At 51.5% G+C, this 13,675-nt stretch overlaps 1 protein-coding gene across 1 annotated transcript; it reads right to left on the reverse strand.

Annotated features, from left to right (window-relative positions):
• Nucleotides 1-3,120: 3,120 nt before the first annotated feature.
• LOC114426792 (shaker-related potassium channel tsha2) lies at nt 3,121-4,646 on the reverse strand. Its single transcript, XM_028394434.1, has one exon. It carries the CDS (start codon nt 4,561-4,563, stop codon nt 3,121-3,123), a length of 1,443 nt encoding a protein of 480 aa, XP_028250235.1. The 5' UTR covers nt 4,564-4,646.
• Between the last annotated feature and the right edge of the window lie 9,029 nt (nt 4,647-13,675).

The raw sequence follows: 13,675 nt of genomic DNA on the forward strand, positions 1-13,675 counted from the left end.
AACGCACAACACACTGACACATCACAGTTTAATAATCTCAGATGTCCTTCAGCCTCTGAATGACTTCTGTTCTTTGACCAGGGGAGGAGCACACAGAGGATTCAGCATTTAGTGCAAACGCTGAATCCTCTCTGACCACTCAGAATGCAGGATTCTCTGTTGCCATAGCAACAGAAGTAAAAAAAATCCAGTCTTAGTTACAAGAGAGCCAAGAAGCGGATTTAATGTCACACATGAACAGAGGACTGCAGAGTCCAGCGTGTCACTGTAAAAACTCTGACTGTAAACAAACAGGCATCCACACAGCAGGGGGCGCTGCTGCACGTTGGGCTTGACGGCACCGCCTCAGTGTGGTGTTATGTGGATGTTGTGGTGGGTCACCATGGCAACCGGAGCTGAGCAGCTGCTGTCACTGATAGTTTAAGGCCTGTCATTCGTCACAGCTGTCTTTAAATAACGGCGACCCTCGACCTGAATGAAGGTGTCACATGATGTGCACACGCTAGATGATGACACGCCTTTAATTCTGTAGTTTTTTACAGGTCTGTGGGGATTGACTCACTTTTGGAGCCAGCCTCTGGTGGAGATGGGAGGAACTGCAAAAACATGAAGCCGTTTCTGGAACCTTCTGCTGTGGTTTCATGGAGATGGATGATTAGCTGTAAACAGTGAGAGGACGTTTCCGTCACAGTTTTATGGTGTTTAGTAGTTTCTGGATTTGGCTTCAAATGTTTGAAACCATCACGTGCTGCCAGCTCTGTTTTTGTCTCTGCCTGTTTGTCTCTCATGAAGTGGAAAAAGGAGTGGGTAGGGTGTGTGTGTGTGTGTGTGTGTGTGTGTGTGTAGTAACTCACTGCAAGCCACTCGAGGCTTCAGGACAGATTCCCTAAGCAGTGACAAAGACGCTAACAATAGCTGTCAGAGTGTAACTCTGCGCCGTCAACAGCAGCGGTGTCATCCAAGGGGAAACCTGTTTACCTCCGCCTGCACCGGCTGTACACATATGTTCAGAGAGGACATGCCAGGAGGGGGGGGGGGTTGCACAGGAAGAGACTGTGACCAAAAAGCTTGCCTGTGGGGTGGAGGCGGTCAGTTCGCGCGATGCTTGCTGGAGCTGTCACGTCTGGCGCTGCGGCTCTGACATGAGAGGCGGCGTTATGTAACAGAGAGATGCTCGTAGGACCAAACAGGACCTGCTCTCCTGGAAAGGAGCTCGTTCTGATGTTTGGATCGCTCTCAGTACGTCATTAAATAAAAGCTTTGCAGGCTGTGGGGGGAGGCCGAGTGTCTCCACGTGGACTGACTGAAAAAGCCGTGTTTACAGGGCGGAACACCCTCCTGTGGTCAGCTGGTAGTAAAACATGGCAGAAAAGCTTGTTAAAGGCCGGAGACATTTGTTTGTCGTACCCACAGAGAGCATCATCATTTCCTGCAGTGAGATTAACTCATTACACTGGGTTGTTAAATCTTTGATGATGAAGGACTGACGATGCTAAGCTAACAGGAGCAGACAGCAGTGATGAAGTTCCAGCTGTGTTTTACAGAGAAAGAAGAATCTAGTTTTAATGTTCTGACATAAAGACAAACATGAACCTTAATCTTGCACACACACACTGTGTGATGTTCAGGGTCTAATAGGAAGTCCCTGAATGATGCAGTGAGGATCCAGCTGTGATCCTGCTGCCCCCTGCAGGCCGACAACAGAGCTGCAATAATTACAATAATCATTTAAAAAAAGAGAACAACTCTTTCTGTTCTTTAAAGCATCCAACAGTGAGCCCTCACTGCTCTGTGGGTCTTTTGTGTGTTTGCTTTGTGTGTTTTTGCTCCTTGTGCTCCTGTGGTTAGCTTGTGCATATTGGTTGTGTCTCTTTGTTGAAGTTAGTTTAGAAGTTAGTCTTTCTGGTGTCCAGAGCCTTGCAGACAGAGAGGCTGTAACCATGGAGACCTTCAGTCCTGTTCATGCTTTCAGTTGGCTCTGCTGAAGAAACTGACAAGTGATGCAGAAACTGCACACACACACACACACAGACTGAAGAGGGAAGTTACTCACCTGTCTGGACCAGACTCTGGCGGCCATCTGTGCTGATGGATCGGTCGTCAATCGTCCATCTGTCAGATAATAATCCAGCAGGACTTAAACACTTCACAGTGCAAACAGTGGCTGCTTTTATTCTTATCGGTTTGGTTATAATCTGTCCTTCCCATGTTGGTCCAGCAGGTGCAGATGAAAGTGGTTCGAAATCTGGTTCGAACCCCATCTTGATCAACCTTGATCATTGAATGACATCACTGACCTCTGCCTGTCTCACTGAGCTGCAGCTTATTTAAAAACATGTTTCACTTCTGCTTCAGTGACATTTGCTGCTTAAAGCACAAAAATATGAATTCTGTATTATACATATTGACGAGTTTAAATAATCAAAACTAGACTCTTATGTTATTGAGCTGTTGAATGTGGAAATGATCAGAGTGACGGCTGGCTGAGCTCACAGCTGTCTGCCTGTCTGTCCGTCCGTCTGTCCATCTGTCCATCTGTCTGTCCGTCCATCTGTCTGTCTTCCTCTCTGTCTGTCTGGTCATGGGCACTTCCAGAACATGGTGGGTTTTTGTGGCCTCTCCGGTTGCGGCCCGTGTGTCCTTTCAGTCCTGTGGCAGACAATACAGAAAAGTCTGGAAGGTTGCTATAGAAACTGCATCCAGCAGAGATGGTGCAGGTCCTCCCTTCACCCACAGAGGGGCGCTGTTGGCCTTGAAATGATGCGTCTGATTCCACAATGACACAAAGAGCAGAGTGAAATGAACCATCATCTGATCCACCGGTGAGCCTGAGTGGAAACACAGAGGGTGGAACAGCCGGTGTGTGTGTGTGGTCCTGTGCTGAGTCTCTGCTGACAGTGAATCAAATGTAAACTTTAGGTCTGCATCAGGCGGGACGTTAATTACTAAGAGACATTAATGATCAGGTTAAAGTGCTACATCCGGCTGACTCGTGACGCGCGTAATGGAAGACGGTTAGTCTGTTTACATCCACAGTTTGAAGTGAGTCCCTCTGATAAGCCAAACCTGAACTCAAAGCACGGCGCGCCACTAGGAGCCTCCCTCCGCGCGCGGCCGCGGTCATACATCCGTCAGCTTCCCGGTGTAGGCTTTGTGCGGGCTGCAGTTGGTGTACTTGATGGAGTCCGCGTCCTCGCTGTCCAAGTAGTCCGACTGGGAAAGGGACGGCTTACTGTCGCTCTTCTTGAACTCTCCGAACGGCGGCTGCTGCTGGCCGCAGGTCACGTGCGTGTACTGGAACTGCTCCTCGTGCTCCGTCTCCCGGTGGTAGAAGTAGTTGAAGTTGGACACGATGACCGGCACCGGGAGCGCGATGGTCAGCACGCCGGCGATGGCGCACAGGGAGCCCACGATCTTCCCCCCGATGGTGACCGGACACATGTCCCCGTAGCCCACCGTGGTCATGGACACCACGGCCCACCAGAAGGCGTCCGGGATGCTGTTGAAGCCCGACTCCGGGTCATCCGTTTCTGCGAAGTACACGGCGCTGGAGAAGAGGATGACTCCGATGAAGAGAAAGAAGATGAGCAGCCCCAGCTCCCTCATGCTGGCCTGCAGCGTCTTCCCCAGGATCTGCAGCCCCTTGGAGTGCCGGGACAGCTTGAAGATCCTGAAGACCCGCACCAGGCGGATGACCCGCAGGATGGCCAGAGACATGGCCTGCTGCCCGTTGCCCTGGTGCTCCGCCAGCTCGAGCCCCAGCGTGATGAAGTACGGCATGATGGCCACGATGTCGATGGTGTTCATGATGTTTTTGAAGAAGGCGGGCTTGCTCGGACAGGCGAGGAACCTGACCAGCAGCTCGAAGGAGAACCAGATGATGCAGAGGGTCTCCACGATGAAAAACGGGTCTGTGAACGGGTTGGGCTTTTTGGCGCGCGTGGTTCCGTTCACGGTCAGCTGCTCGTCAAACGTTCTGGCCTCCTCTCGGAACTCTGGTAAAGTCTCCAGACAGAAGATGACGATGGAGATGAGGATAACCAGAACAGAGACGATAGCGATCCCCCTGGCGGGTCCGGAGCTCTCGGGGTACTCGAACAGGAGCCAGACCTGCCGCTGGAACTCGCTCTCGGGCAGCGGCCGCTCCTCCTCCTTAATGAAGCCCTCATCCTCCTTGAAATTCTCAATCACCTCCTCTCCCAGTTCATAGAATTTAATCTCCTCCATGAAAATGTCCACGGGCACGTTGACGGGTCTCCGGAGCCGCCCCCCGGACTGGTAGTAGTAGAGGATGGCATCGAAGCTAGGTCGGTTCCGGTCGAAGAAGTACTCGTTCCTCAGCGGGTCGAAGAAGCGCATCCTCTTGCGCGGGTCGCCCAGCAGGGTGGCGGGGAACTGGGCGAGCGTCTTCAGCTGCGTCTCGAAGCGCAGCCCGGAGATGTTGACGACCACCCGCTCGCAGCACTCCTGGTTCTCGGCTCTCTCTGGGTCGTACACATCCTGGGCTGACAGCGCGGCCAGTGCCACAGTCTCATCCAGGTTATCTCCGGGCACCACTGTCATCTTTCCCCCCCAGACAAGGGCGACGCTCCCCGCTCCTCAGTCTCTGTTCCCTCTCCGACACCTCCGCGCGTATTTGGAAACCAGCTCAGTGGCTCCGCGCCACACTCGCTTTTGTGTCCGTGCGTCGGCGTCACGTCTGCGGGTAGGCAGGTTCCGCTGGCATGTTGGTGCCCCTGTCCTCTGTCCACGCGCTGCTGTAGTCTGGACTCTGCTGTCACACTCACTGCATTTTAAGCAGGCTTCTTCCTCCCCGAGCTGACGTGTGTGCGCGCGCTCTCACTGAGGGCAATAAACACACACACAGCATGAATGTGACGTTTAACAACAAATGAACAGGAAACATCAGATTTTGGAGGCTGTGTGTGCTCAGAGTCTCGTGCGTAATGAACCTGTTGTCTCCAGCGTGGCGCGGGCTCAAGGTTATCACGTGGGCTGCTGTTTGTGTGAAATATAACGCGATGTTCGCACAAACGAACATGTAGCTACATCGAAGGCGCTCATGCAAACGTGCAGATGTCAGACAGGAAGCTGCTGGGTGAATACCTGTGGCGCAGCGGCTCGTGCTCCTCCATCCAGCGCGCACACACACGCGCTTTGCAATGTCACGCTGCAGCTTCAGCACCGAGCTCCACAAGTTGTGCACGAGCCGTCATGTCTCCGCGGCCGCTCTGTGCGCGCAGACAGAAGCAGCATCCAGCAACAAGTCCGGAGAGGGAGTCCAGGCTGAGGAGAGAAGGAGTTTCTGGGCTGCGGCTCAAAGCGGTGACGTGTTTTCCTAAAATAGCTGGATTCCTCCCAGGGCCGCAGGAAAACTTTCTTTTCCCATGGAATCGCCCGAGGCAGAGAACAGGGACGACACAAGGAGCAAAAACAGACTAAAGTCTTCAGCCTGGAACAGAGAGGGAGATCCAGAGAGAAAGAGAGTCAGAGGGAGAGATCCAGGGAGAGAGATCCAGGGAGGGAGATCTAGAGAGAGATCCAGAGAGAGAGAGGGAGATCCAGAGAGAGAGAGGGAGAGTCAGAGGGAGTCATTCACAAACAAAAGTCAGCAGGAGTCACTGACAGCTTGACACAGAAACACACCAGGACTAAAACACTGCACGTTTCCCAATCACATGACAGGAAGTAAATACACCCTCTGTGGCGTCACTCGGGTTCTGAGGCTCATTGTCAAGGCCAAAGACACATAACCTACAGGTGGACGCCACATCCCGCCTCCCCAGAGTGAGGTCAAAGTGTCGCTGCCATGCTGAAAAAAACAGAGTCCGTGCAGCGGAGATCAAGAGAGGAAGCTGCATCATCACACAACACCCACCGACTGAACACAGATTCATAATAACAAACATCAAGAATTAAGAAAATGAAACTAAATGAAACACAGCAGTGATAAAAACTGGAAGGAAAATGGCGGAGCAGCTAGCACAGTTAGCAGCCTCCAGATCAAAGTCACTGTACGATCAATCACACAAAATTCATTGATCAGTAAAGATAATCTGCCCCCACTCTTCATATATCTGTGGAGGGGTTTTCCCACCATTTAAAGGCGTCTCCTTGTCATTGTAATGGATGTTGGTGAACATGAGTTCTGACCCGTTCAGCTCTGGATCACTTGCAGATGCCTGACATGAAAAATGGCAGAACTCCTGGAGGGCAGCAGGTCGCCTGGAGCAGAAACATGTCAGCTTCAATAAGACGGCCCCACATGCTGTAAGTAAAGGTAGCTTCAGATCAGACAGATCCCAAACTGTGGCTCAGGTCCTGTTTAAAGTGCCAGTCATTTAACCATGAAAGGACACATCCACACCCAGCAAAGCCTCCACGCCTCCTCAGGATGCCACGCTCTCTCTGAGTGGAGGGTTTCTCCAGTGGGGACGTGTCCCACTTTATGTGTCATTACATCCATGTCCTCATTCTGTTTTACACACTAACTCTGTGTGTTCCGTATGTAGAGCTGGAGGAGGCGGGTCCTCATGGAACCTGCTCCAAATCAGATGAAATACAAAGAACACGGCCGCCATGTTGACCTGGAACACCGAGCTGGGTGGCGGTATCTGACTGTGGTTACTGTAGTAACAGCTTGGTCACTCTGAGCACTTTGAATCACTGATCTGCAACTTTACATACATAAATAAGGTATTAATTACTGCTTTGTTACAAGCCCTGCCCCTTTACTAGCTGCAGGTGTTGGTCATTTGCCACATGTGAATTCCATCACCATTAGCTGCATGGGGGGGGGGGGGGGGGGGGGGGTCCATCAGTCCGCATGCTGAGGTGCTGTAGTGAACAATGTAATCTCCTAATGCATCCGCGGAGGTGAGTGACTCCTGATGTGTGTAATATCTGCAGACAGTGGTGTCCTCTGAGCAATCACCTTCACCCTCACACCTCCAGCTGCCTGCTGCTGCTGCTGTTTGGTTGTAGTGCAGCTGCTTTGGGAGTCAGTGCAGACTCTTCTTACCAGAGTCCATGCTTCACTGTGGGCTTTTATTCTGAAAGGCTGTCTGCATTAACTGCAACTATAAGGAAGCTCTGAAGCTGGACAGGAAGTGAAAGTGTCCTCTGATCTGTGTGTGTCTCTGTGGTGTTTGTTTAGTTGTTAATCATTAGGAGGACGCATTCAAAGGTGCTTAAAGTGTCAATAACATCAATTAAAGATGAATCAGGAGGAGCTCCTCTGCAGAGATAAAGAGCCTCGCCCAGGATCTGTCAGCTGCTTATCAACACATACAGTCTCAGGTCCGCATCAGTGCCTTGAAACATGAGCCCACTTTGTGTTCAGTCAGGTCACATGTCCTCACACGGAGAGGATCCAGACTTATGTCTCATGTCGGCCATTTCTCTTTAGTTTTCGGAAACCTCCTCATTCGTAAGGAGCAGCTTGTTTTCCCGCAGCGTGTCCTTGTGTTCACCGTCAGCGCCTCCCTCAGGACCGCGACACCTTCGCCTTTATTTTCCGTTCAGGTTGTGTGCTGACGCTGCTCTGTTATTTTCATGTGTTCAGGCCTGGTAGACGTGTGCAGCCGTGACCTCTCTGCACACTCGATTAGCACGGTTGATGAAGCTGCCAGGCCACACACACACACAGCCAGGGAATAACAACAGGCACATTAGAGCTTGTGTGGAGGGAACATAATTACCCAGTCGATGCAGAATCCGTCACATCACATCCAGTTTATTTGATTTACTGTCATCGCTCTGTGATTACGCTGCTTCACAGGGAAGCCCCGTCAGCTGCACCCAAAACAAACAATCACTGCTCCAACCAAGATGGAGGACTGTCTGTGTGTGTGTGACCAGTGTTTGTTTCTGATGCTTCAGCTCCTGATGGTTTGCTGCTCTAAAACTAAAGTCTGAACATGTTTTCACTTGAATCTTCATGAATACTCAGAAGCTGTCCTGACACGGCCGTGTTTGTCTGAATGACCCTGAGGTGATTGTTGCTGCACCGTGTGATGAGGAGCTGAAGCACCTACAGACCTAAGACCTGCAGCTGAAAGGAAGAAACCCCCTCTGCACTGAAAACCCTTTACCTGACCTGAACAGCAGCCTTCCAGTCAAATAACGCGTTAAAGGGTTAAATCTGCCTGTTTCAGATCCGGCTGATTAAAGCAGTGACTGATGGGTCCAGATTCCTTCTCCTGTGCTAAAGCAAACAATGAATGTCCTGAAAAGCCTGCTCGTATTTTTAGGGTCTGACTGTTCTTTACGTAACAGGTCAGACATAAGAATAGCTCCATCAATCAGTGGCAGCGCCAGCCAAACGCTCTGGGAACGCTAGGATCAGAAAACAGCTGGCTGTGCCAGGGGGGGCCGAGCAAGACCACCAGGCCACCGAACACGCCTCAGAACACCACAGGAGGTACACCACGTACTGCCCAACAAGAACCAGGGAGACCACCAAGGTAGGACACGAGAGACGCACACATAAAACCACCACAAAGAGACGCAAAACCACCACAGACACACAAAACCACCACAGAGACACACATAACCACCACAGAGACACACAAAACCACCACAGAGACACAAAACCACTACAGACACACAAAACCACCACAAAGAGACACAAAACCACCACAGACACACAAAACCACCACAGAGACACGCAAAAACACCACAGAGACACGCAAAACCACCACAGACACACAAAACCACCACAGACGCAAAACCTCCACAGAGACACACAAAACCACCAGAGACACGCAAAACCACCACAAAGACATGCAAAAAAGGAACAATGAACAAGAAACAACCACAGAGGAAACAAAACCTTTGTGTCTTTGTAGATCTTTGTGTATCAAAACACACACAAAGATGTAAAACAGCCCATGAAAAAAAATGGAAATCGCTTCAGAGACAAATGGTCAGGAGGACCACGTCTGTCCACTGAGACACTCTGACTGCAGCCTCAGAGTCCGTCATGAACACAGATTACATAACGGTTCATCAGGCAGACGGTGCACAGCGGCAACCCGCAAACCTGTGCCAGCTCTGGGCCATGTGGCAAGGAAGGGCCGCTCTGCACAGGAAACGAGAGCCGACAGGACGGCGAGTGCTGAATCAGGACTGACTCAGCTCCATGTGGATCATCGGGACTAGTCTAACAGCAGAGGATGCTCTCACCATTGATTAGCCTGCTGATCAATCAGTTTGGTCACTGATTGTGGGGGGGTCGGGGCGGCTCTCCTTATGATGTCACCGTGTGTAAGGGACCTGTTTAACGGTTTATTGGCTGTTGGTCTGAGTCCAGCAGGGAGCTGCAGGGACCAGCAGCCGTCCTGGTTGGAGGTGTTCTGTCTGTGTGGCTTAGGCAGGACGCTGCAAGGTGAGCTGGGATGAGGCCCCGCTGACCACCTGAGCAGCCACTATTCATCTCCACGGTCACACCAGGAGGATAGCGTGCTGCTGCCGCTCAGACCTGACGCCTCACAGCACTCAAACACAGATCCATCATGTGACCGCGACATTAGCAGCTGGTAAAGGCGCCCCCACTGAGTCCAAACCTCCCTTCAGGGCTGCACCACGGCGGTCAGCCTCTGCAGCCACCTTATCGGCCCATCTCTGGAAGAAACTGAATTTATTCACAGACCGCCTCCCCCAGACGGAGAGGACATACTGGTGGAAAGGGGGGAGGAGGGGGAGGGATGGTGTTTACCTGCGTGCCAGACTGTCGGTAGCCATGGCAACTGTGTGCCTGGAGCAGAGCAGCAGAGAGCACGCTCAGTCTGGACGGCTCTGATTAGCCGGGCTCAGACATGAGAGGAGCGACCGGGCCTTCACCACCAGCTGGGAGGTTTTAGGACCTCCTGCTTCACCTGGACCCCTCACTTCAAAGCCGTTTTCTTTTTTAAGCCTCTGCACTCTGCTGACAGATGATTGGCTGTCAGCAGCAGTTTCAGGTCTCAAGCTGATGAAGCAGTGACTGTCTCGGCCTCTAAGGTCAGAGGTCAGAGGTCAGGCTTCTCCACAGCTCATAGCAACCAAACAAACATCAGAGACGGTACAGCAGACGGAGTGGAGTAGACGTCCAGGGGACAGGAGATCTCCCCCTGCTGGCTGTTTACAGCACAGCTCATAAATCCAGGATGCTCCATTTAGGAGCCAAACATCTTGCTGTGCGGCTATGAGTGGTCGTCATGGAGACAGCAGCCATGACGTTCTCTGTGCTGCATGTGAAGCCTCACTGATCAACCACCATCAAGTACCATCAACCTCTGACTCCAATTTCGGACCCAGGCACTGTCGCTTCAGGAGCGCCGCAACTCTGAGCTCCGACATCAATCACAGGAGGTCACAGCTCAGCTCGTATCATCTGTCTGAAGTGAGTGGTGTGTAACCGCATCCTAATGTGATGGAGCAAACGCACCCTTTGGCAGTCATGTAGGGGTGTGTGTGAGTACAGAGTTGTGCAGATGTTGCCCTGACAATGAGTCTTCATCACTCCTTACTGTTCCTGTAGCGCCACCATCAGGTCGACACTTTAACATTCTAAAACCTGCAGGATGACTTTCCTTCAGCCTCGGCTGGCTGATAGCAAAGGTTAGCATACTATTGGCAAACTTATGTATGCTAAGAACTGTACGCTAATATGTATACAATGAGCAGAAGCAATAATAATATTTTCACCTATTAGCTAATCCACCAAGATTGACTAAATGGTAAACATCATACTGCTAACTGTCATGCTGGCATTTCAGATTATAATCCAACAAGCTAAAGTAATTCAGCAAACATGCCTGCTTCGTATTGGCGTGACGTGTGCGGTCAGAAACATCAGAGAATATCACAATATTAGCTGTTCACCGCTAATTAGCTAAAGATGGATGAAATTTGGATTATCTAATGTCTGAAATTTGGATTATCTAATGTCTGGTGGTGAATGTTGTACCATCTGTCCACGACCACGATCAATGCCAATGACAATGAGCCAATGACACGGCTGCTCCATTCAAGCCTAAAACATGCACACAGTTTTATCTCTATAGATCTATGACATCATCTGAATGATAAGTAATCGATCAATGTTTCTGATAACCTGGCGGCCTCTCACGCTCACACTGACTGAAGCGGCTTCCACACAGGGTCTAAAGGTCACTGAAAGTGACGGTAAAACTAAGACAAGCTGCAGAAGTGTTGATCATCTGTGCTCCAGGTGGAGGTGGTGGAGTAAATTAAACCTGAATTTCAGAGACAGTGGAAGCAGGATGCCCACTGACAGAAATATCCTGTGCATCCTGACCACAGCACATCGAGCCAACCGTTCCGCATCAAGTCTCCGCTCGGCAGAGGTCACCCGGCCCGTCCTTGTCTTTTTCTGTCCTTCACTGCCTCTCAGACATCCTCAGGTTTCTCCTCCTCCTGAAACTCAAACCCTCTGTCTCCTCCAGGTCTAGAGACTGTTCACCTCCACACAGCCGCTCTGACCTGCAGAACTTTCTGTCAGAACGACTCACACTGAGCAGAGAGAACGGCCGCCATGTTGTCCATTCACACACCAGGAGATGAGGGGGAGCAAAGATCAAACCAGAGGTAACAATCAGCCAGCGCTGAGTCCTCCTGTCCAAAAGACCATCATTATGTGAGGCAGAGACGCTGTGCAGCTGGCCCCTGTAACAGACTAGGAGGACGTTTACAGGGACATAAACCTCAGAGGACATGTCAGAGGACATGCTAGCATCTTTACGCTAGCTGTTACTCAGTGATGTAATTGACTGAGTGTCAGGAGCTGCCGGTGAAGGCGTCATGTAGAGGTGAAGCCCCGCCGGTCGGCCCTTGACCTTGTAGACGCCCCGCCCCCCCGCTCTGTGAGGACATTCAGGTTTCCCTGGAAGTAACTCACACAGATATATGACAGAACCTCTGCTGCTGCGCACCAGCCTGACAAACATTCACATTGCAGGAATTCTCTGATTGGAGCAGAGATTCAGTTCAGCTGCTTTTAGATAATTGGAGCCATCAAGCTGGTGTTGCAAAGCATTCTGGGTAACTGAAGCAGCTCCAGAGGAGGAAGCAGACTTTATCAGCAGAGTGACTGACGGGCTGTAAGGGCATAAGATGATGGACACAATGAATTTGAAATTAGCTGCAGGTGATTGACAGCTAGCCACGCCCCCCGCGGAGTCAGCTGACAGATGATGAATGGGTTCTAATAAACTGCACAGGGGGACCTACTGCTGTACCAGAGAGGGTGTGTGTGTGGGGGGGGGGGCTCAGTGTCCTTGTCAAGGACCTAATTCCATGCAGAGGAAGGTGGAATAATCGGGCCTCATATTCCTGCTTCCTGGATCGATCCTGAGGGGCGGCTCAGTGTTTCTCCTGCAGCCACTTTGAACTGATTAACCCTTTGACACCCACCTGCTGTATAAACTGTGAGACCCTCCTCCTCAACAGAAACAGGAAATAAAACGTCCATCAGGACATGAAGCTGATTGTTGTGTCTCTGAGTGTATACTCATGGAGACAACTACAACAGGGAAATGAGCCACTGTGAGGATCACAGCAGAGTCCTGGACCAGAGGAGGAGTGGAGGAGAGGAGGAGAGAAGGAGAGGAGGGGAGGAGAGGAGGAGGGGAAGAGAGGAGGAGAGGAGGCGTGGAAGAAAGGAGGAGTGGAGGAGAGAAGTAGAGGAGGAGTGGAGGAGAGGAGAGGAAAGGAGGAGCAGAGCAGAGAAGGAGAGGAGAGGAATAGAGGAGAGGAGGAGTGGAGGAGAGGAAAGGAGGAGCAGAGGAGAGGAGGAGAGGAGTGGGCTGATGGTCTGTCAGTGTCTCTTCTTCAGACCTTGAACTTCTCCACCTGTGTTGGAACCCCCACCCCCCCCCCCCCCACCCCACCTTGACCTGCAGTGACCCCGTCGCTCTTTTCAGACAAAACTTGACCCTTGACCCCCTCTGACCCTACAGGAGGTGAACTGCGAAGCTTTCACGGACCCTGAGCTTCTGCAGTAATTTACAGCGCTGTCAGCAGATGCATGATGACACTAATGACTTTTAGCACTCATCTGTAACTGTGTCCTCTTTCACACTCAGTGGGTCACTGCTCCTGAGGGCTTCATGATTCTGTCATTATCAAACCGCTCATTGATTGGCGGGTCTGACAGTGCCGCATCCATCCCTCCACCTGTCTCTGAAGCTGAAGCTCTGACGGCGCCGCCTTCATCCCTCCACCTGTCTCTGAAGGTCTCCTCCGCCTCCTGCTGAGCGTCACTTAGGGTTCACAGCAAGAAACCAGCTTCAGCACTTTCTGGTCCAAGGACTCAAGGTTCTCTCAGGACGCTCTCTGTGGTCGGTCTCTGTGGACGCCCTCTGTGGACGCTCTCTGCGGACGTCCTCTGTGGATGCTCTCTGTGCTCAGGCATGCTCAGATTGTATCTTTGTGTCTCTTCTTATCTCAGATGTCTGTCACATCGTTTCAGGAGCTAACAGCTCTGCTGGAGGTTGACGTCACATCAGCTGCTCATGTGGCGGCGGCGTCTGACACAGGTAGAACATCAGCTTCCTCTGAGGAATGCAGCTACACACACTGATGTCTCAGTGTCTCAGACAGCTGAACAGCTGGTTAACCCCTGACTGTCAGAAGACTCAGCGCTCCATGAGGCCGGAGACCAACAGGAGGA

Source organism: Parambassis ranga, chromosome 2, assembly GCF_900634625.1.
Source record: "Parambassis ranga chromosome 2, fParRan2.1, whole genome shotgun sequence".
In the NCBI taxonomy this organism is placed as follows: domain Eukaryota; kingdom Metazoa; phylum Chordata; class Actinopteri; family Ambassidae; genus Parambassis; species Parambassis ranga.